This window comes from Podarcis muralis, chromosome 8 (assembly GCF_964188315.1).
Source record: "Podarcis muralis chromosome 8, rPodMur119.hap1.1, whole genome shotgun sequence".
Classification (NCBI taxonomy): Eukaryota; Metazoa; Chordata; class Lepidosauria; order Squamata; family Lacertidae; genus Podarcis; species Podarcis muralis.
This window is the reverse complement of record NC_135662.1, coordinates 89694574-89716346: the sequence shown is the minus strand read 5'-3', so window position 1 is coordinate 89716346 and position 21773 is coordinate 89694574. Positions and strand designations below refer to the sequence as shown.

General features: G+C 40.4%; 1 protein-coding gene across 1 annotated transcript in view; it reads right to left on the bottom strand.

Annotated features, from left to right (window-relative positions):
- Positions 1 to 4810: 4810 nt before the first annotated feature.
- The window catches only part of XRN2 (5'-3' exoribonuclease 2), a 59236-nt gene continuing 42273 nt past the window's right edge, over positions 4811 to 21773 (bottom strand). Inside the window, exons 25-30 of the mRNA XM_028738374.2 lie at positions 20986 to 21054; positions 20664 to 20798; positions 17194 to 17330; positions 13016 to 13085; positions 8524 to 8668; positions 4811 to 5391 (exon numbers count right to left, since the gene is read on the bottom strand). Of these exons, the coding sequence (XP_028594207.2) occupies positions 5338 to 5391; positions 8524 to 8668; positions 13016 to 13085; positions 17194 to 17330; positions 20664 to 20798; positions 20986 to 21054 (610 nt within the window). The 3' untranslated portion in view covers positions 4811 to 5337. The remainder of the gene's footprint in view (positions 5392 to 8523; positions 8669 to 13015; positions 13086 to 17193; positions 17331 to 20663; positions 20799 to 20985; positions 21055 to 21773) is intronic.

Sequence of the window (21773 nt, the reverse complement as noted above, 5' to 3'; positions counted from 1 at the left end):
TTGTGGTCAACCAAGACTCCTAGATCCTTTTCACATGTACTGCTCTCAAGCCAGGTGTCCCCCATCTTGTATTTGTGCCTCTCATTTTTTTTGCCCAAGTGCAATACTTTACATTTCTCCCTGTTAAAGTTCATCTTGTTTGTTTTGGCCCAGTTCTCTAATCTGTCAAGGTCGTTTTGAAGTGTGATCCTGTCCTCTGGGGTGTTAGCCACCCCTCCCAGTTTGGTGTCATCTGCAAATTTGATCAGGATGCCCTTGAGTCCATCATCCAAGTCGTTGATAAAGATGTTGAATAAGACCGGGCCCAAGACAGAACCCTGTGGCACCCCACTAGTCACTCTTCTCCAGGATGAAGAGGAACCATTGATGAGCACCCTTTGGGTTCGGTCAGTCAGCCAGTTACAAATCCACTGAGTGGTAGCATAGTCAAGTCCGCATTTTACCAGCTTCTTTACAAGAATATCATGGGGCACCTTGTCAAATGCCTTGCTGAAATCAAGGTAGGCAACATCCACTGCGTTCCCTTCATCTACCAGGGTTGTAATTCTGTCAAAAAACGAGATCAGGTTAGTCTGACATGACTTATTTTTCAGAAATCCATGCTGACTATTGGTGATCACAGCATTCCTTTCTAGGTGCTCACAGACTGTTTGCTTAACGATCTGCTCCAGAATCTTCCCTGGTATTGATGTCAGACTGACTGGGCGGTAATTATTTGGGTCCTCTCTTTTCCCCTTTTTGATAATAGGGACAACATTTGCCCTCCTCCAGTCTGCCGGGACATCGCCTGTTCTCCAGGAATTCTCAAAGATGACTGCCAGTGGTTCTGAGATCACATCTGCCAGTTCTTTTAATACTCTTGGATGCAGTTCATCTGGCCCTGGAGACTTGAATACATCTAAACTAGCCAAGTATTCTTGTACTATCTCCTTAGTTATTCTGGGCTGTGTTTCCTCTGCTGAATCATTTGCTCCAAATTCTTCAGGTCAGGCATTGTTTTCTTTATCGGAGAAGACTGAGGCAAAGAAGGCATTGAGGAGTTCAGCCCTTTCTGTGTCCCCTGTTTGCATTTCACCATCTTCTCCTCTGAGTGACCCCACTGTTTCTTTGTTCTTCCTTTTGCTTCGGACATACCCATAAAAGCCTTTTTTGTTGCTTTTAACCTCTCTAGCAAGCCTGAGTTCATTCTGTGCTTTAGCTTCTCTGTGTCTACATGTGCTGGCTATTTGTTTGAATTCCTCTTTGGTGGTTTCCCCCCTTTTCCATTTTTTGTACACATCCTTTTTTAATCTTAACTCAGTTAAAAGTTCTTTAGATAGCCACCCTGGCTTCTTTAGGCACCTTCCATGTTTCCGTCTCATTGGTATTGCCTGAAGTTGTGCTTTTACTATCTCCCTCTTAACAAACTCCCAGCCATCATGAACTCCCTTTCCTTTTAGTATTACTGTCCATGGGATCTCACCCAGCACTTCCCTAAGTTTTATGAAGTCAGCTTTCTTAAAGTCAAGAAATTGAGTCCTAGTATGCTTGGCTGCTCCTTTCCGCTGTATAGTAAACTTCAGAAGAGCATGATCACTCGCGCCTAATGATCCTTCCACTTCTACCCCACTAACCAGGTCATCAACATTGGTTAGGACCAGATCTAAAATGCTTCCTGTCTTTACTTCCCCCTTCTTCTTTAGCTCCTCCAAATTTTTATAAAGTTTGCTTAAACCTCCAGCTGTGTAGATTTCCACTTATATCTCATTGGGTAACTGGATACAGTTAAAGTTGCAAGCCATTAGAATGTGACAATCCAGTCAGATTTAGCTGTAGCAATTCTCCATAGCAATAAACAAAATCAAGTCCCATTCACAAAAGAATCCATTGCAGAGCCTGTCCACAAAGATCAGAGACTGACTTCCTCTTTTATCTCCGTCTCACCAAATTGACGTTTTATGGTCTAATTGCGCCTTTAAATTGTTTTATTGGTTTTTACCGCTAATTAGGAAGGTCTGCTGCTTCTGGTGTCTGAATGTAGCTTTGGCAGGGGCCGCGATGGTGCCTTGAAGCGTCCTCAAGCCTCTCACCTTTTCCTCCCGTGTGCTGAATAGCCACCAGGGGGGCTCGGGGGAGGCGATAATTTTCGCTCTGCGGGAACCCTTGGGTCCCCACACTCCTGTGGGGTTTTTTTGGGGGTGCACTGAGCTCTGGCACTGCCCTCAAAGCCTTCCTGCCAGCTCCGTGTTGCAGGCAACACTTAGCACACCGACATTCCTTTCCGCAGCAGTCCCGGAAGCCACGATTAGCTGCAGCTTTCAGTCAAATGTACACTTGTATCAAGCTCAGGTTTACTGCTGCAGGATATATGTGCGCGTATGTAAGCCTACACCTGTGAGATGGCTAATTTACACACACACAAAAGGTTAAAAAAACCCACACAGGTGGCGCTGTGGTCTAAACCACTGAGCTTCTTCGGCTTGCTGATCGGAAGGTCAGCAGTTTGAATCCCTGCGACGGAGTGAGCTCCCATTGCTCTGTCCTAGCTCCTGCCAACCTAGCAGTTCGAAAGCATGCCAGTGCAAGTAAATAAACAGGTTTCAGCTACACAGTGTCAAACTTTCAAAAAGAGATAATTGAGAGTGATACAAAATTACTCAAAAAACGTATAATCTCCTGTTATATGGGGAAACGCTGGATGAAATGGTAAAGTCAGCACAAATAAAGTGGGCTCATGATTTAGGTCACAATATACAACTTGAAAATTGGGAAAAGGGTGGAAGGTGAATTTAAAATTTACAGATTGTATTTTGTTGAAAGAGAATTATATGTGGTGGGAATGCAAAAGGGTTAGAAATTATTGGGAAATGGTATATAATGAATTAAAAAAATGTTTTAAAAGACTTTTGTTAAGAAACCAGAAGCATTCCTTCTAGGAATTTTAGATCAAGATTTAAAAAAAGAAAATTGGAAATTATTTATGTATGCAACAACAGCGGCAATAATTGAATTAGCACAAGCTTGGAAGACAGAAGAAATACCAACGAAAGAACAATGGCAAGGGAAACTTATGGAATATGCAGAACTGGCAAAATTAACAGATAAACTACATGAAAAGGATAACAAAGACTTTAAAAGAGAATGGGAACCAATTACAACAGGGGTAGGCAACCTAAGGCCCAGGGGCTGGATGCGGCCCAATCCCCTTCTAAATCCGGCCTGTGGACGGTCCGGGAAGCAGTGTGTTTTTACATGAGTAGAATGTGCCCTTTTATTTAAAATGCATCTCTGGGTTATTTGTAAAGGTAAAGGTAAAGTTACCCTTGCCCGTACGGGCCAGTCGTGTCCGACTCTAGGGTTGTGCACCCATCTCACTTAAGAGGCCGGGGGGCCAGCGCTGTCCGGAGACACTTCCGGGTCACGTGGCCAGCGTGACGAAGCTGTTCTGGCGAGCCAGCACCAGTGCAGCACACGGAAACGCCGTTTACCTTCCCGCTATAAAGTGGTACCTATTTATCTACTTGCACTTAAGGGTGCTTTCAAACTGCTAGGTTGGCAGGTGCTGGGACCGAACAACGGGAGCTCACCCCGCCGCGGGGATTCGAACCGCCGACCATACGATCGGCAAGTCCTAGGCGCTGAGGTTTTACCCACAGCGCCACCCGCGACTCCTTGGGTTATTTGTAGGGCATAGCAATTTGTTCATCCCCCCCCCCAAAAAATTGACTGGCCCCCCACAAGGTCTGAGGGACAGTGGACTGGCCCCCTGCTGAAAAAGTTTGCTGACCCCTGATTTACAACATATATGAAGAGGCAGCATAAAGAATTGGACTCATTGGCAGGGTTTGAATAAACAAACACAATTGTATATAACAAAAAGTAAGACTATATGTATTGGGAAATTTTTGGGAAGTGAGTAATATGGAAATAAAACAAAATGGGAATGTGAGGGAAGTCCAGAGGAGGAGGGGGCAAATATGGAAAATTGTTAGAGAAATATTGTTAAGAGGATGTATTCATGGAAAAACCAATAAAAATTATTTTTTAAAAAAGAAAGAAATCCATTGCATTTTAGAGTGACATCTAGTGCACATTAAAGCTCTTATTTGTAGCATTAGTCCTCCAATGCCTCATTCACACATGCAATTCATCCGTTGATGTAGCAGCCATCAAGCGATGAACATACATGTGAACTAGTCCTGTCTTATCCTAGCTTTGGACATTTTATTATTATAAACTGTCACCTGTTCTGAATGTCTTGCCCAAAAGGAGGCATATAAGCACAGAAAACAAATGAACAAGTTCCTAGAAAAAGAAAATCCCTGCATATAGGAAGATGACAATTCTATTAATGTTTCTAAATTAAATGTTTTAGGACCCAGTTCAACTCCCCTTCCTGCCACGGCTGATGTGGGAGTTTCCTGCTGCAAACCTCCTGAGAGCAGAGAGCTGGGATTGCGCAAAAGTAGTATACACCTAGTGATGTGGTAAGGGGTGAACTATAAATTTCCAGTTAGTGTATTTGTAAAAGAAGTGTGGAAAGCATTGCTAATTTATCTAATTTAATGGTTGGGTAAGTGCTTCAGGAGGAAGAGGCATTTATTTTAGACCCTTTATTTTTAATATCTCAAAGTCAAGCTTTAAGAAGTTACTGAAGGAAAGAAGAGTGTTTTTTCTCTCTTTCTCTGTCTCTCCCACACACAGTTTGCTTTAGTAGGCAGGCAGCGTAAGTGGGTCCTGTGGATGAAGTAGCATAGGAATGACTCAGCCAAACTTGAGAACTTCTAATTCTTGTCTAATAATATGAAACAAACTGCATAACAAAGATACATTGATGTTGTAAAAGATGAAACTTTTACTTCAAAACTTCACCAACTTTTTTTTAAAGGGACAAATACATCAACAATGAAGCACTTTAGAAGGAATGCTGACCAAAAGTCTTTAAAACATGGTGCTTGTAGATAGCCTCTAAGCTAACTTCCACAATTAAAACACAATTTCTGTGTGTTTTCAATGCAATAGCAATAGCCTTCATAGGACAAACCTTTTCCTAGCTTTGAACCAAAGGGATATTCTTATGTGGATACAAAAGGCATCAACAATGTAGTAATGCAATAAAAACCACACAGTAAAGACAGAACAGGACTCCTGCTTCATTAGACTTTTCACACAAGCAAAATAAGTGCTAATTTCACTTGTATTCTGCAGTACAGTTGTAAAGTAACATATGTATCATATCAAATCTTATCAGTAAAAATGTACACAGTTTAAAAAGAAAGTTTATCACCTAGAAATTACTCAGATGATAAAGATGGTATTTAAAAAAGGATTATTTTAAATGGTGGAAATGCCAAAAGCCTAATTCCAGTTGTATCTTCCAGATGGTGGCAATGGGTAAGGCCTTCCATAACCCTGCAAAGGAGAAAGATAGTATTACTCTACTTTTTCCAGTCATAAGGTAGTACAAAACAGAAAGAAGAGATTACAAGAAAAGTGGTACAAGAAAAATAAAATGACATGCAAATAGAGGCACAATCCAGCCCAAAGTTAAGCAATTTTATGCCTCATCAAACCCAGAGAGAATTAAGGATGTGCTTCTCTTTCTCTCTAAATCAGTAGGTCTTAACTTTGGCGTGGATCATAACTCTCAATTGCCACCAATCCTTGAACTCCATTATAGCTATTTTTATTGCTATTACTATTAAAGTTGCCATTTTTTTCTTTGAGTAAAACTGGACTTTAAAAGTATAAGGGGAACCTAAAACGGAAACTTGGTAAATTAACATTACAAAACGTATTACAAAACATATTTACATGGAACTTTAAGTTTAACATTAACCCTATTAAATTAACTGCTTGAGACTTGAACTGACCAGTTATTCTTGACCAGTAACATGAAAGTATTGTTCACATTCTTTTATTTGCACTACATTATGCAGCCTGCAAAAGGGTTATTCAGCTATGTGAACAACAGACTACTAAGAGTTAATTCAAAAGTCGGCAATTGTAAAAGAGGACTCTTTTGCAAATATGTACAATATTTCAATAAAATACATTTTGACATAGGGTACAAAGTAGTAAATAACCTTATAGTTTCTCTGAAAGGGAACTTAGGGTAACTATTTCATGCTATGCTTAATAAACAGTACTTGCATCTATGCAAAGGGTTAGCAAAGAGGCCTGTGGCCAAAATCCGATCTCCAGACTTCTATCTGGTGCCCCAACCCCTGCTATTCCATAGGCAGCCTGGTGTGTCTGTGGCAATCCTGTGACAGGTGAACAAAGCATTTGATGGGCTGATGCCACGTGGCCTGCCCACAGATCTATTGGGAAGTGTTAGAGACAAAAAGGAATCTAATGCTGTCCTTGAGTATGGCAGGTGTATTTTGGGGAAAATTTTACAAATGAAACCCAAACCTGAATCCAATTCTGGGGTCCTATTTAGGCTATCTTTTGAAAGACAAAAGATCAAAGTAATAATCAGCAACTAATCCTAGCATTTGCAACTTGCAAAGTGCCTTACAGAAAACTCTTCCCTCCATCCCCATAGCTTGCAGCAGCTGCTAATGCCAACCAGAAACACATTTTCAGCTGTTCTGGTAACTAGAAGTGGCTAGCATGATGCACTTTTTATTTGCAACTGTGAGACATGTCCAGATGTGGAGAACTTCAGTTTTTCATTTTCAATAGCCTTCCCCGATGAATGGCTTTTGAACAAGACCAGGATGTACATCCAAGTGATGGTTGTGTGAGGACAGCTCCACCCCCCTCGCAACTGTGGTAAGAAGCATCCACCAAATGCTCAGGACAGCTTATCAACAGTTTGATGCAATTTCAATAGAGCTTTCAGTATCAGGTGTTTAAGGTAAGAATTGCGCAAACACTTATACTCTCATGCAATCATCCCAGTAAAGGCACAAGTGCAGACCTGAGATATCAATGGATTACTGTGTTTTGGTGCCAGCAGTGAAATGTCATTGCATCAAGGGAACTTGAGGGGGTGGGCTGGGGAGAGAATCAAGATCTGGAATGCAAGATCTGCCTTTCAGATTGTGTGCAGTCTTATAAGAGGGATATCAGATTATCCAAAATAAGAATTTATTTTTGAAAAAGGGACTATGCAGACCTACCACAGGGGAAAATTACACAGGAAACAAGTTTTTAAAGCAGAATAATAGCTGATCCTAGCATTAGAGAGTAGTGAAACCTCTTCAGAATGCTACCTGTTTCTACTTATTCAGTTACTCTTGAAAGAGAATTTAAGGCTAAAATTTGATTCTTATATTATTTCAAAAGCTAAGATCAGTCCCAGAAGGTGGCTCAATAATTTCCACATTGTTTAGTTTAATGTTTTTAGTTATCGTTTGCCTATGTACACAGTTTTCAACTGGTTAGCATGTTGTATGCCTACTTATATTGACTGGATTCTTTATTGCATGTTAAAAAAGAAAAATTAGTAGCAATATTTAATTCAGGCCTTGAGATAAAAATATCATTTTGATTTTAGGCAAAATATGTATGGCTAATAAAAGAAGTCAGAGATTCTTCAAAGGAATGAGGAACCTGTGGCCTTCTTGTTGGACTTTAACTTCCACCAGACCCAGCCAACATGGCCAATGGTCAAGGAAGATGGGAGATAGTCCAGCAACAGCTGGAGAGCAGGTCCTCCACCCAGTCCCAGACATAAGCAGGACCCTTCACATGCAAGCTCATCACAGAAAGAGCATATGCACATCCATGACAAACTGCCCCACATGACCAAAGGAAGCAAGCTAAGTCCCACAAAGGCAAAAAAGGTCTGGAAAACAAGACAGAGCTCCTATCTAGCTGGCAGGCAGGGGCAGGAGCTGCTCCAGTTCCTCCTCCCCACGGAGTGGCCACTTCTGAAAGAGGATGGAGGCAGCAAAAGGACCCTATCATCAAACATATTCTTCTGGTAATGACAATCCTTTGACATTTTGTGGTGGCAGATATTTTCAGCATAGGATGTGTGAAAATTGTTACAGGTCTAGATATCAGCCACAGTCCAGATAAAATTATTCATCCTTATATCCCATTAAAATTAACAGGACAACATTAATTATAATGAGTCTTAACCACAGTTAGATCCACAGAAAAACTCACTGGGTGTTCAAGTACCTTACTGTGAAACTGTACTCTTTGCTAAATGATTAATTTACAGGAAGCCACTGTTTTAGGCATGTCTGATATGTGTGCAACCATACATGTGCACATCACGCAGAACCTGCAAGTGACCCAAAAACGTCACAAAAAGGGGCAGGGCAGAACGGGTGTGTGTGTGTTGTAGGCTTTTTCAATGATGTTTCAAATATACACAATTTCACTTAAACACATAGTGCCTTGGAACACTCCTTGGGAGTTGCTTGTATTTAATATATCCCATACATTCAATGACTATACATATGATTTTTTTCTATAGCCAAAGAACATCCTGTTAGCTTTCAGGATTGAGATTACATTATACCCCACTTTCTTCTAGCTCGCTAGAGGATCACAAAGAACAACCACACAGCACTTTGTTACCTGTCTTCCCCTTTCCCTCCGATCATTGGGCCTTTGTGGGTAATTCATTGGTCCACCTGGGCGTTGGTACTGATTTTGTTGGTACGGTTGTCCTTGCGAATGAGGCATGCGGTTCCATGCAAGAAGCGGAGTGGCCCCGGAATTTCTGAAGAAAAAACATGTATATCATATGTACAAGTTTTCTTACCATCTGTCTAAAAGCTATAGTAAGTGGCGTTGGATATGGCACACCTCAGCTTATTTACAGAAATATTAAGCACCTCTTAAGAACCAAGCTTACTGTTATATTACAACAAGTTTGCTTCTTTCCTGGTAGTGGAACATTAAACAAAAACTAAACTAAAAGCGTATGCTCACTGGGAACAAACATAAGGATTTAAAAATCTTTGTCAAATTCAGATTCAGGTTTTAAAGATGTCCTGAAAGAATATGGTCCATTTGGTATTGCTGCCTCCCCAACCTGCCTCTGTGCAGGGATTTGAAGCATAAAGAAAAAAATCACGCCAGCAAAATGTAACATTATCTCAAGAGTAAACAAGCGCCAGAGTGAGGCTTTATTTTGTGGACATCCAGGCTAATCTGGGAGTCCATTCTTTCTAGTTAATTGCAGGTTGCAAATGAATTCTTACTGCAGAGTAGTTTGAATCCAGGGTAAGGGCTTTAAGCGTTATCTCCCCCCATCCATTATTCTACTCAATATGTCAGAAGGTCTGCTCAGGAGGAAACCTTTTCAAGTTCTATTGATGCCGTTTTCAATTGACCACAGTGACCTAGCAACGTCAGCACTAATTGGCATGGACCAACCAACATTTGGCATACTGTTTATATGGGAACACAAATGCAATGTCTTATTATCACCAAGAATGCCATCCCAGATTACCAACAAGTACTGTTTTAACTGTACCAGTATATAGCAAGAGTATGTATGAATGTATACAGAAAATGTAGTTTGTTTTAGTTATAGTTAAGACCTAAGCTCTGTCACCCACAGGATTTCCTCTGTCTTAACCAAAAATTTAAAATACATTTGAGCAAAATGATGTATCATTAGCAGGACCAAATAATATAAAGTAGCTAAAAGGTATCATCTGGCTAGTTACATGATCAGTATCTTGGGGAAAGTACTGGAAAAACCAATTCATGTACTTTGAGCAACAGTCATCAAGTGCCTAGTGTTGTTGTATAAGTCAGAGTTAACATTTCTCAAGAAGAGTTCCTAGTGGAACTCTACCAAAGCTAGTAGGCTAGGATACAAAGATGCACTTTTCTTGTTCTGCAAATCCAACAGATTTTTAGACTTGCTTCGCTTAAGCACCAGCAAACATCTATTGAAACTGCTGCTTTCATGGCTGCTACCTCCTACCAAGGTAGGAAGTCTATGTGAATGGAAGGCTATTCAGTAACTCCAGCCTCCCACCAATACATAGAAGTTAATTCCTAGGGGCTGTGGGAGCTTTGGCCCCCACAATAAAATATTTGAGGTGGCCAGGTCCCCGCAAAGTTGATAGGCATTCCCATTCAAATAGTGTGTGTGCACTGTGTCATGTGATCAATTTTGTGGGGTGGGGCTTTCCTGGGCCCCCACAATATTTTATTCAAGTTGAGACCCCTGCACCAATAAAGGTAAAGGAAAAGCTTTATTGGCTGAAGTTGACACCCCTGCACCAATAAAGGTAAAGGTAAAGCTTTATTGGCTGAGGGAGCCGGCGTACAGCTTCCGGGTCATGTGGCCAGCATGACTAAGCCGCTTCTTGCGAACCAGAGCAGTGCACGGAAATGCCGTTTACCTTTCCGCCTATTTATCTACTTGCACTTTGATGTGCTTTCGAACTGCTAGGTTGGCAGGAGCAGGGACTGAGCAACGGGAGCTCACCCCATCACGGGGATTCGAACCACCGACCTTCTGATTGGCAAGTCCTAGACTCTGTGGTTTAACCCACAGCGCCACCTGCATCCCTCCTGCACCAATACCCACCAGTAAAATAATAGGGCCCTTCTTCCCCTTGGGTTGCCACTTAGCAGAGGATAGCAGAGCACTACTTTTGACAACCAGCACTCTTCGTAAGTCACTAATGTGGTGAGAAGTCAGGGATTCCTGGTTGTCCACTATGAAACGGCTTATACTCTGAGGTGAACCTGGCTATATGTGTGGTTTTTCTGGTCCATGAAAGATAAAAAAATGTTTTTCTGCAACATTCTATAAGAATGGAACAACTGCCCTACTGGATTAAAAAAAGATCCACCTAGCCCCAAATTCTGCTTCCAGCAGCAGCCAAGTAGATATTTTCAAGCACTTGAAAACAAAGCAAAATGGTGCTTGACCCCAATACCTAATTCTCACAGATGCAAAATTAAGCCATGAAAAGCTTCAACTTTCAAAATTAACCTAGCAAGTAAATCAGAAGTTGAAAAGCTGAAATCTTACAGACAGGGACCGTTCATACAAATTACTTTGCCTGAAACAAAGTACCACCAATGTCTATTTATACCCCAACCTTTATTCCATCATGGAACTCAAGGCAGAATATATGAGATTCTCAGGCAGCCTCCCCCCCAGTTATTGACCAGACTCAAACCTATTTAACTTCAGCAAGGCTGCTACAACATGTACCTTCTGAACATGCTCTGGGTCACCTGATACCAACACAGCATTGTGTGAAGTTGATAATACAAAGAAAAATCAAGCTTTTGCATTCTTAGTCTCAGACAGCATCTCAGCGGTGGGGGGTAGAAATGTGTTTCATCATACAACCTCACAGGTAGTCAGGTCCTATAATGAAATGAAATATCTGAAATGGGCCCAGCTGTTGTGACATTTGAGAATTATTTCCTCCTTCTAACAAGTGAAACAGTGGATGTATCTTCTAGTCCATCTTGATTAACCTTTGATAGGTCTGCCACAGTGAGATAAAATTGTTTCAGGGAGCTGATCAAGTTCATGATATAGCAAGCAGGTGGTCCTTTGAGAATACCACATTTACATAAATGGTTCTTAAAGGCGGGGTGGAGGCTTCTCCAAAATGAATGATATCGTCCTCCTTGACCTGCCATTGTGGTGAGCCCATCTTAACTGAAAAGCAGACCAGAATACCGACATAGGTTGCAGACCTTAACTGCCCACTGAGGTTAGCTGGGCAAGTGCCAGGGGGTGGGAGAGAAGGCAGCACTCTAGCCTTTTTGTAAAATATTGCAGGAATCTTAAATGTGTAATCTCCTTTTAAAAAAATCTGACCTGCCTTCCCATTTAACTTGGAACAAGAACAACTACAGCTAAGCAAACTGCTTGCTTTTGGTCTCAGTTAAATGCAGGGGGGCTCAGAAAGGTTTATTTACTCTTGACAGGGGGGAGGGGTGTCATAATGAAAGCATAGCATATTATGCTGTACTTATGATTTAACTGATTTAATTTAATAGCAGTACAAAAATCGATGAAAGCACATTAATGAGTATTCTTGATTATGACTATAAAGAGACAAGTCACAATGTTCTTGAACTCTTTTTTTTTTAATTGGCCTACAAATATAAGGAAAGTAAAGCACTTCAAGATAAATAATCAATCAGAATTCCCCTCCAATCAGAATTCCCATATACTCTTGGAACTGTGATAGCAAAATTAGAAGGCGATTTACTCAATTTTTTGTTATTAGGTGTTCTCTTATAGCAAGGAACAATACATACAAAGAAAACATATGCTCAGTTTAGCAACTATTTTATTTGTATTATCTTATTTTGCTCTACAGATATAACAGAATTATTCAAAGATACACTTTCCAAACCCCAGGATATCTGGTTTTAAGGGCATACAATCAGCTTCTCAATGAAGGGACACACATATAAAACATCCCTTATTATCAAACCATGTCACATTCTCTCTGTTCCATGGTACTTATTGGACTGCAGATTCCTTAATCCTTCTCAGAGTCCCTCCTGCATTTAATTCAGTTCAGTCTTAAGTAGTTAAAGAAACTGTTTTCAGTGGCAACTAATAACTACTGACCTACAGTGACACTGGCCTACAATAGACTTGTCAGGCCTGAAAAAGCTGCACCAAAGAAGCTGATTAGGACTTCAAGAGGTTTGTAGCAAGAATCAATGGCTGGTCTGTACTAATGCTGTGGTTCCTGCACAGTGATGATAAAAGTGGACCACCATTAGTTATGCCTCATTAAGCTCCACAACTCTCCTAAAAAGAAATTTGTTTAGCCTGTCCAAAACCTAATGCAATTTTAAGCTGTCTGTGTTGAAATTCATAGTGCTTCAAAGAGAGAGAGGCCAAAGAACCAAGAATGCTACAGCAGAAGCATCAACAGCAAAGTTAATTTTGAAGTTTCTGATTATTAAAGGAAAGGTCTTACAGAAACCATCCAAAGATGGGTTTAGAGAGATATTTAGAGAGATCTTTATAACAAAAATAACAGTTATAGAAATTCTAGGAGTTGGTTTCCATTGAGACACTAACATATGTAATTAAAAGGAATTTTTTAACAAATACCTGTCAAATCTTTGTGGTGGGTGCTGAAAGAGAGGTGTAGGACCTTGCCATGAGTCTTGGGGACCAATATCTGTGAAATTAAAGCAAAATAAAATATAAACACACATGTAACATATCACAGTGAACCACAAATAGGTGTATTTTAAGACTTATTACAAAAACAAGTAGTTTTAAATCCTTACACAGATAAGAATTCTAGAACTTTTAGTTTTAAGAATTACAAAGAACACAGTGACAAAAAGTTAGTATTTAGCAAAAATTTTGGTAAAGGGAGAAAGCAAGCTGCCCCTCATATAATGTGTAAGAATGGCTTAATTTCCAAAATTCTATTGAAACACACTTTGGCATGGCAGCTGTGAGGGGAGAATTAACCTCTTTATTGCTGTCACTGATCAGTTAAAAGCCATATTGCCAATTAAATTTAACTCCAGTAATATTATTAAAATCTCAGGTGGCCTTCTGTGACATGGAGAAATGTGAGATAACTTTTAACTGCAAAACAAAAACAACCACTCATTCTTAGAAAGACCACTTTAATATATTATCTTTTTAAACCCTTCCCTCCCAAAGCCCAACAACTGCAGCGCCATCAATTAAAATTTGCCCCCATGAAAATAAACCAAATCATTAATTGATTAGCAATCTCATTCTTTTTACTCAGAAGACAGCAAGAAAGGCCAACTTCCAGGCATGTTTGTTACCCATCACCAAGCTTTCCAGATGAGGCGGCTATAAATCTGAGAAACTAAGTACTTTTAGTATAATCTGTATTAGAAAGCTACACACTAGGTGAACTGTGGCTAAGGACACCGGGAACTGCATCCATCTGATGCTACTAAAAGACCACCCACTTACGTCTTTTCTTAGCTCAAAAGTACAACATACTACAAAGATGTACCAGCGACAACATCATTTAACAAGCCATGCAATTAAATGGCTTCTGTTCTTTTAAATAAATGGACCAGTAAACAGAATGAAAGAAATATCTAATCAATAGATCCCTGGTGAGTTCAAAACACTTACATCATTTATCAATCAAAAGCTTCAGTTTCAGTGACATCTTTGATTATCCTCAATGATGTTTAAGTGCCACCTCATTATAACAGCTGGATTCAGAAGTTGTCCAATGGATTTACTATGACAGGACAGTAATGTCCCTGATAATGGGCTAATATTCAAGAACACCAGGGGCTAGCAATAATTTACTGGAATGCCACACGGCCTTTGTGAATCCAAGCATTAAAAAAGGCATGGCTGGAAGGAAACCTGAGCCCCTCTCCAGGCACATTCAGACTGGATGGCTTATACTTTAATGGTCTGACCTGAACAAAAACCTTTTATCGTAGCAGTTGAATGAACCGTGTACAGTGCAGGCATGTCTGATTGACACCAATGTAACTTTGCTGGTGGAAATCCAGCCTAATTTCAACACTGGCAATTCCTGCTTTGGCTGCTGTTGGAGCAGAGTAATTCATAGACGCCAATGAACAAAGCTTTTTGCACTATGTTCCTAACTGGTCAGGCTAAATTAGGGACACCCCTATACCAACCTCAACATATAAACACATTTGTGGCCAGGATTTGAAGCCCTTAAGGTTTGAGGTTCCTTATGCACTAACAATGTAAGACAGCACCATCATAAATTAATGAAACTAAGACAGTACAAATCTTGGATTTACTTTAGGAAGCAACTGCTATTGTAATGGTAGTTTAATCTTAAAAAACTCAAATATTCATGTGAGATGTACGTATTAAATTCAAGTCCGTATCAAGACTTATTAAATTATCTTAATATTGAATAGTCAGCCGGTTCTGAGAAATATACAACTTAAATGGTTTATAAAGGATGTGGCAACCTTTCCTATACAAAACCATTTCACATATCTTTATTACATTTCTGGAAAACTAGCAAAAAGCATACTACATGGGCAGGGACCAGCTCATTTCATCTCCTATTCCGATGGGCAGAGCTGGGATGGTATTTTTGAAGGGTCAAGGGAGAAGAGGCATTCTAGCCCCTCTCCATTCCATTATCCCCCACCACCGCTGCCTCACTCACAAAAAGAGGGTAAAACTCAGGATTTCAAAAAGAATAACATAGAAGTGAAGTGCTAAATGAGAGTAAATAATAATCTGGATGCATTCTGATATCTGCTTTCATAATTGTTAAGAGCCGTTAGCTCAAAAAGTACTGGTTTGGACACTTCTCTAACAGCACTGACACTGTTATCCAAATATCTGTATAAACAGCAGAATTCCACACAAAGAGACAACACTGAAAATAGTTCTTCTTACTCAAGGTACACAGCACACACCTAAATACCGTAACAGAAAGAGCTGCAATGCCAAGTTTCTACCTTTGATCATGGCAATGTAAGAAAATAGGTAAGTGAGGAAACATAAAAACAAGAGGTTGACATTTCAAAAAGGTACAGAAAACGAGAGAAATGACAGTTAATATTTCATTGGTCTTGAAAATGCAAGCAATTCCCAGAACCGATGCAACAATTTAAGTTGCCCTCTCCAGTAGCAACTGAAGTGATAACTTATGTAATCAGCATGGCAATCAAAGCCAAGACTTCATGTTTACTGATTGAAAAATGCTCCCCCCCTTTTTTCTTTTTGATTAGTGGAAAGTCAGCTAATTGACAAGTTTACTGACTGAAATGAAAATAATAAAATCAGACACTCTGACAGCAAAATCCAAGCCTGTATTCGCATAGTACTAGCAGACTCCACTTGACTCCTGCAAGCTATCAGCATACAATTATTCATCAGCTGAAAATTGGCACATCAATGTGAAATCAGGGAACACCACTAACCCCCACAGCTAGCTCTGAGAGAGCTTAGATTGGATTGACTGTATTACCCTGCTATACTCTAATTTTCATTCACTTACAAAAAGATGTCCTGGAAAATAAAAAGCTTAGTATGCTAAGTTCACAAGTTAATGTTCTTAGAATATGATGAGATTTAAGGAAACAAAAGTGAAGTGGATTTGAATAATTCTATCACACAGATGGAGTAAGATCTTGACAAACCAATATATTGACAAATATCTCCACCCTTATTTCTCAGACCAACACTCCTACCAACGCAATGATACATGAACGCATAATGATACTTGTACAAGTGCTAACCAACCACATTGCTAGAAATCCTGGAGTCCTGGCAGACCTACTAGTATGTAAAACTATGGTCAGGAGCAGGCCACAAAATGGAATGATTTCTCCTCATCTCCCTTTAGCAGGGCCTTTCTGTTGCTGACCATGGTTGTGGAAGACCAGAAGCTCAAATTCAGAAATCATCTTCAAAACTGGGCATAAATACAAGACCATAAACACTGGACAAAATCTCCCCTTTCTTTTTCCTCTACTACCAGTCAGCTGGTTTTAGTCGTTTTTGTATTTATTACTGAGGTTTGATATCATTGTAATATCATTCAAAAACATTTTTCCTGTAATGCAGAAGTGAATTTATATTTATTAAATTTCCTACATAAATTAAGGCACCTGTCTTGTTATTTTTAAAAACTACCTAAATAGAGCAACCAAACTCAAACTCCTAGACATTTTTTGTATTTTCCCAAGTTTTCATGAGTAAGAAAAGGCATTTACAGTGGTACCTCTGGTTACAAACTTAATTCGTGCGATTTCTGTTCTCATCCTGGGACAAAGTTCTTAACCCGAGGTACTACTTCTAGGTTAGCGGAGTCTGTAACCCGAGGTGTTTGTAACCCAAGGTACCGCTGTATAATGCTTTAGACACCCCATAACAGCACTCTAAAGTAGGCTTGTATGACTACCACCCTTGCTTTACAGAGGGGAGGGCCTGAGAAAGGGAGAGAGAGTCATTCCCAAGGCTACAAGTGGGTTTGTTCTTCTTATAAAATCTGTACTGAGGAATTCCTGGATCATCCTCTTAGCCACTCACTACACCAGTTCTCAACTTGTACTGTGAGGACATGTTCAAACAATGATAAAAAGATGTACGATTGTGAAGGCCCAGCAACAATGATGTAGGACTGTGAAGTTTCAGTAACAGGAAGGTTAACTTAAACATAAGTACTAGATGGCAATAGCAAACCAAGTATCATATGCTTCCAACTGGCCAAATGATTAAATAGAACCTTGAGTTCCATTTTTAAAAATTAAAATAGAAAGGGGGGAAAAACTTACTTGAAAGCAATTTTGGAATCTGTTGTGGTCTTCCCAGCAGTGGTCTGTAAGTATTTCCCTGATTGTAAGCTCCAGGGGGAGCAATATTGCTGTAAACTCCACTTCCAGAATGTCCTCTGTTTCTTGACATTGCATGACTGTAATACGGAAGGGAAGAGAAATGAAGGTATCCATGGAAAAAGGCGTTACACACATGGCAACAGTGTTACATTTCACACCTGAACAATGGTAAATTCCTTCAACTCTAGGCAAGGCGAGACATTAATAGGTCGGCAAATCTTCTATGAATGATGGGATACACAGCCGACGTTAGGCACATCTACCACTGTACAAAGCAAGAGTTGTGTGCCCAGGGCATCTGTACATACACTGACTGATTTCTTCAATTCTTTCTTCTCCAGAAACAGTCAGAAAGAGCATTTAAGTTAGGTGAAGATAAAAAAAGGTAAAGGTAAAGGACCCCTGGATAGTTAAGTTCAGTCAAAGATGGCTATGGGGTGTGGCACTCATCTCACTTTCAGACCAAGGGAGCCGGCCTTTGTCCACAGATAGCTTTCTAGGTCATGTGGCCAGCAGGATTAAACCGCTTCTGGCGCAACGGGACACTGTGATGGAAGCCAGAGCACATGGAAACAGCATTTATCTTCCTGCTGCAGCAGTACCAATTTTCTACTTGCACTGGTGTGCTTTCGAACTGCTAGGTTGGCAGAAGCTGGGACAGAGCAACGGGAGCTCACCACCGTCAAGCAGAACGCACATAACAATGGCCCAGTAGCATTAACATCTGAAACAGTTCTCACTCTCTCTTCCATTGGCCCAACTTATGGAAAAACAGAATTGTAACATTTTAAAAATTGGTGTCTCTTAGGTGATTTATTCAATTATGATCACAACTGGACAACTGAACCAGATTCCTCAGAAAGCTGGGGTTTTTCTCCCCTTGGCTTCTCCTAACAGTGCAGATCAGGAATTGCTTTGGGATGCTCAGACATCAGCCACTGTGGTTCTAAAGTTTAGTAGGCATTAAAAAGTCCCCTAGTCACTTGACATGGAAGGACACAATTTGTTCCAAGATAATACAAATATGAAAGAGTCTTTCAGAAGTTCACAGAACTTCCCCATCTGGAAACAAGACATTTAATTGCTGTTGTTAGCAATTCCCTTAATCTAATTAAAATAAGAAGAATGTTGCATTTAACCTTAATCTACTCAACACTTAATATATGCCTGGTTCAGTTTATTATTGTTGTTGTTTATGAAATTTGTATGTTGCCCTTCATCTGCAGATCTCAGAGGGGTTCACAACACAAAAATACAAGGTAAAAAAATCAAAATACATAATAAAAACAAAAAGAACATAACAAACCAATAACCCCCCTTCTCTCCACCACAAACATGTTCAAAAGGGTATCAGATGTTAATCAGCCAAAGGCCTGATTGAAAAGGAATGTTTTCACCTGGTGCCTAAAGGTGTATAATGAAGGCGTCAGGCAAACTTCCCTGGGGAGAGCATTCCACAAAACAGGGAGCCACTGCAGAGAAGGCCTGTTGCCACCCTCCAGACCTCTCATGGAGGAGGCACACAAAGAAAGGCCTCAGATGATGATTTCAGAATCTGGGTCACTTCATATGGAGAAAGGTGGTCCTTGAGGCACTGTGGTCCTGAGCTTTATAGGACAAAACTAGCACTTTGAATTGGGCCTGGAAACTAATTGATAGCCAGTGCAGACAGGCCAAGGGTCAGCGTAATATGTACAAACCATCTTGCCCTGGTGAGCAGCTTGGTTTACAAAAACTGTCTTCAGAGGCAGCCCTTTGCAGTAATCTAACCTAGAGGTTACCAGAGTACAGACAACAGTAGCTGGCCTATCCCTGTCCAGATAGGGGAGAAACAGCCAAAGCTGATGGAAGGCATACTTCACCAGATGCCACCTGAGCCTCAAGCAACAGCCAAGGATCCAGAGGAGTGTAACCCCATCAAGAGCAGGCCACCTCCCAGCCATCTGGTCTGAGGAACTGGCCACTCACAGGACCTCAGTCGTATCTGCATTGAGCTTCAGTTTCTTGGCTCTCAGCCAGTTCATAACTGATGCAAGACAGCAGTCCAGCACATCCACCGCCCCACTTGCAGATGTAAAGGAGAAGTAGAGCTGTGTGTCATCAGCATAATGCTGAAAGCGTATTCCAAACCTGCGGATAACCCCACTCAGCAATTTCAAGTAATGTTAAATAGCATAGTGGGTAGAGATGTCAAATTCTCAAGAATAATCGTTTGGAGAATATTATCGATTAATGAGAATATTAGAGAATTTTCATTTAAAATAGGAGAATATTCATTTTAATGCATTGAAAATGATATAATTAGTTAATATACATGTTTATTCATGAGTAAACTTGTTCAGATGGCAACAAAAAACCACACAGATACTTTTATTCAATGGGGTAATGCAGTGAATTCACATTCTTTGATTTGGTAAAGGGGAACTGACAACCAGAGGACTGCAGAAAACTAGTTACTGGCACTAAATAAAAATATAGAAACGTCAACTGTTTAAATCAAGGTCACCTCACATGCTGTTTCATATAATTGTATAGGCCTAGGTACTTTAAGTGTATAAAGCATTAAAGCTACTTTCTGTAAAAAAATCACAATGTATGGCCAAGGGTATAGAACTGCTAAGAATAAGGTCACACCAAAATAGGGAAAAAGGCTATTACATATAGTTTGAAACACATATGAATTCAAATGTTCATCAAATTAAATGAATAGCATTTTAAAAACAAAAAACCCCCAAAACCCAAAAATGTTTTCTGTAGCTCACATTTCAGAACTGCCAATAGTGAAAACCACAATGCCCAGTAATGTAACTGGATCAAAAACAATCATTATTCATTACTTACACTGGCAATATCACAGCTTGACTTATTATTTACTAGATTTTTTAAAATGTGGGTTGTAAAACTGGTTCTTACATTAGAATTTACAGTTTGTGGAGAATTTTCCAGAGAATTTCCAGAGAATTCCAGAGAATTTCCTAGCAGAGAATATTCTCACCTCACATCACTAATCACTAATAGGGGATAAAATTGAACCCTGTGGAACCCCACACTGAAGGCTCCACGGGGCCAAAGAATCACCCTCTGGAAACTACCATCCAAGTAGGATCGGAACCACCGCAAAGTGGTGCCAGCCACCCTTAACTCAGACAGCCACTCCAGAAGAATACCATGGTTGATGGTATTGAAAGCTGTTGAGAGGTTGAGGAGAATTAACAGGGACACATTTTCCCTTACTCTCTTCTGACAGATGTCATCATGCAGAACAACCAAATCAGTTTCTGTGCCAAAACCAGGGACGGTTTATTGAGTAGTTTCAGTTCCAGTTCCATGTCTTCCTCACTTAAAATTGAGTGCATGAATCTATATGAACAAAGAACATTAGATGAACAGTAGTTAAATCAGTTGCCTACCCCAAAGTTCTGAATGATGACTGGTCCAAGTGAACCTGCCTCCTGTCGCGGTTAAAGCCAAGCTGTGGCCTCCAAGGTCTGCCATCATTGTTAGTTTTCTCCCAGTCACCTGGCTTCAGAACCGGTGGAGGCTTTCTAAATAATAAGACAAGTTAGTTTAATCAAATAGGCACTAGAGACACAGAGTTGGAAGAACTGAAAGCCATCAAGTTCAATTCTCTGAAACAAGACATAGGACCACCCACAAAATCAATCTCACCCATTCTACAGCGCTGCAAGTGGTTCAGAAGAACTGGTAAGGGTAAACAGAAGGGTTACTTACTTTGCTCCAGATAACACCTCTGCCTTAAAAATAAAGTCTTCTTGGAATTGTGGGTCTTTAAAGTTGATACTAAGAATGAAAATATTTGAAACAATTATGAAGAATTAACACATTGCCTGTTATGTGACATCAAAGTTGGTAACTTATTTGCTCTCTTCAGAATACAGCAAGGATCAGTAGAGTGCAACTCAGGCCCAAAGATGAAATAAGAGCTCACCAGGCCTCTTGATTTGATCTGCTTTGAAATGGCCACAGCCACTTGTCACTCACCTAATATCACAGGGTGTCATGGGCAGGACAGGAAAAGCCACTTACAGGGCGCTCTGAATTGCTCCTTTGCAACCCAGAGTTGCATTCAGTCATTTACACCTGGCACTGAATACAAGATCCACTGCTTTAAGGCAGGATGGGTTCCTCTTGAGAGCTCGGATTCTGCCCATCCGCTATATGACTTGCATTCAGTGCCAATTGTAAACTGGGGCTGTACAGGAGCAATTATGTGTACACTCTAAGCCAGGCTCCCCCAACCTGGTTCCCACCCTTCCTGATGCTTTGGATTAAAATTCTCATCATCCCTGACCACTAGTCATACTGACTGGGGCTGATGAGAGTTGGAGTCCAACAACATCTGGTTGAGGAAGGCTTAAATTTGGTGCCAAGTGCAACCAGCACATCTTGGGGGCAGGATCAATTCCACCTGACATCATAATGGCCTGTCAAATGTGGTCTGTGAAAGGCTGGTCACTATTTGATCATTTGATCATGTGGTCCCCCAACACTTGTGTTGG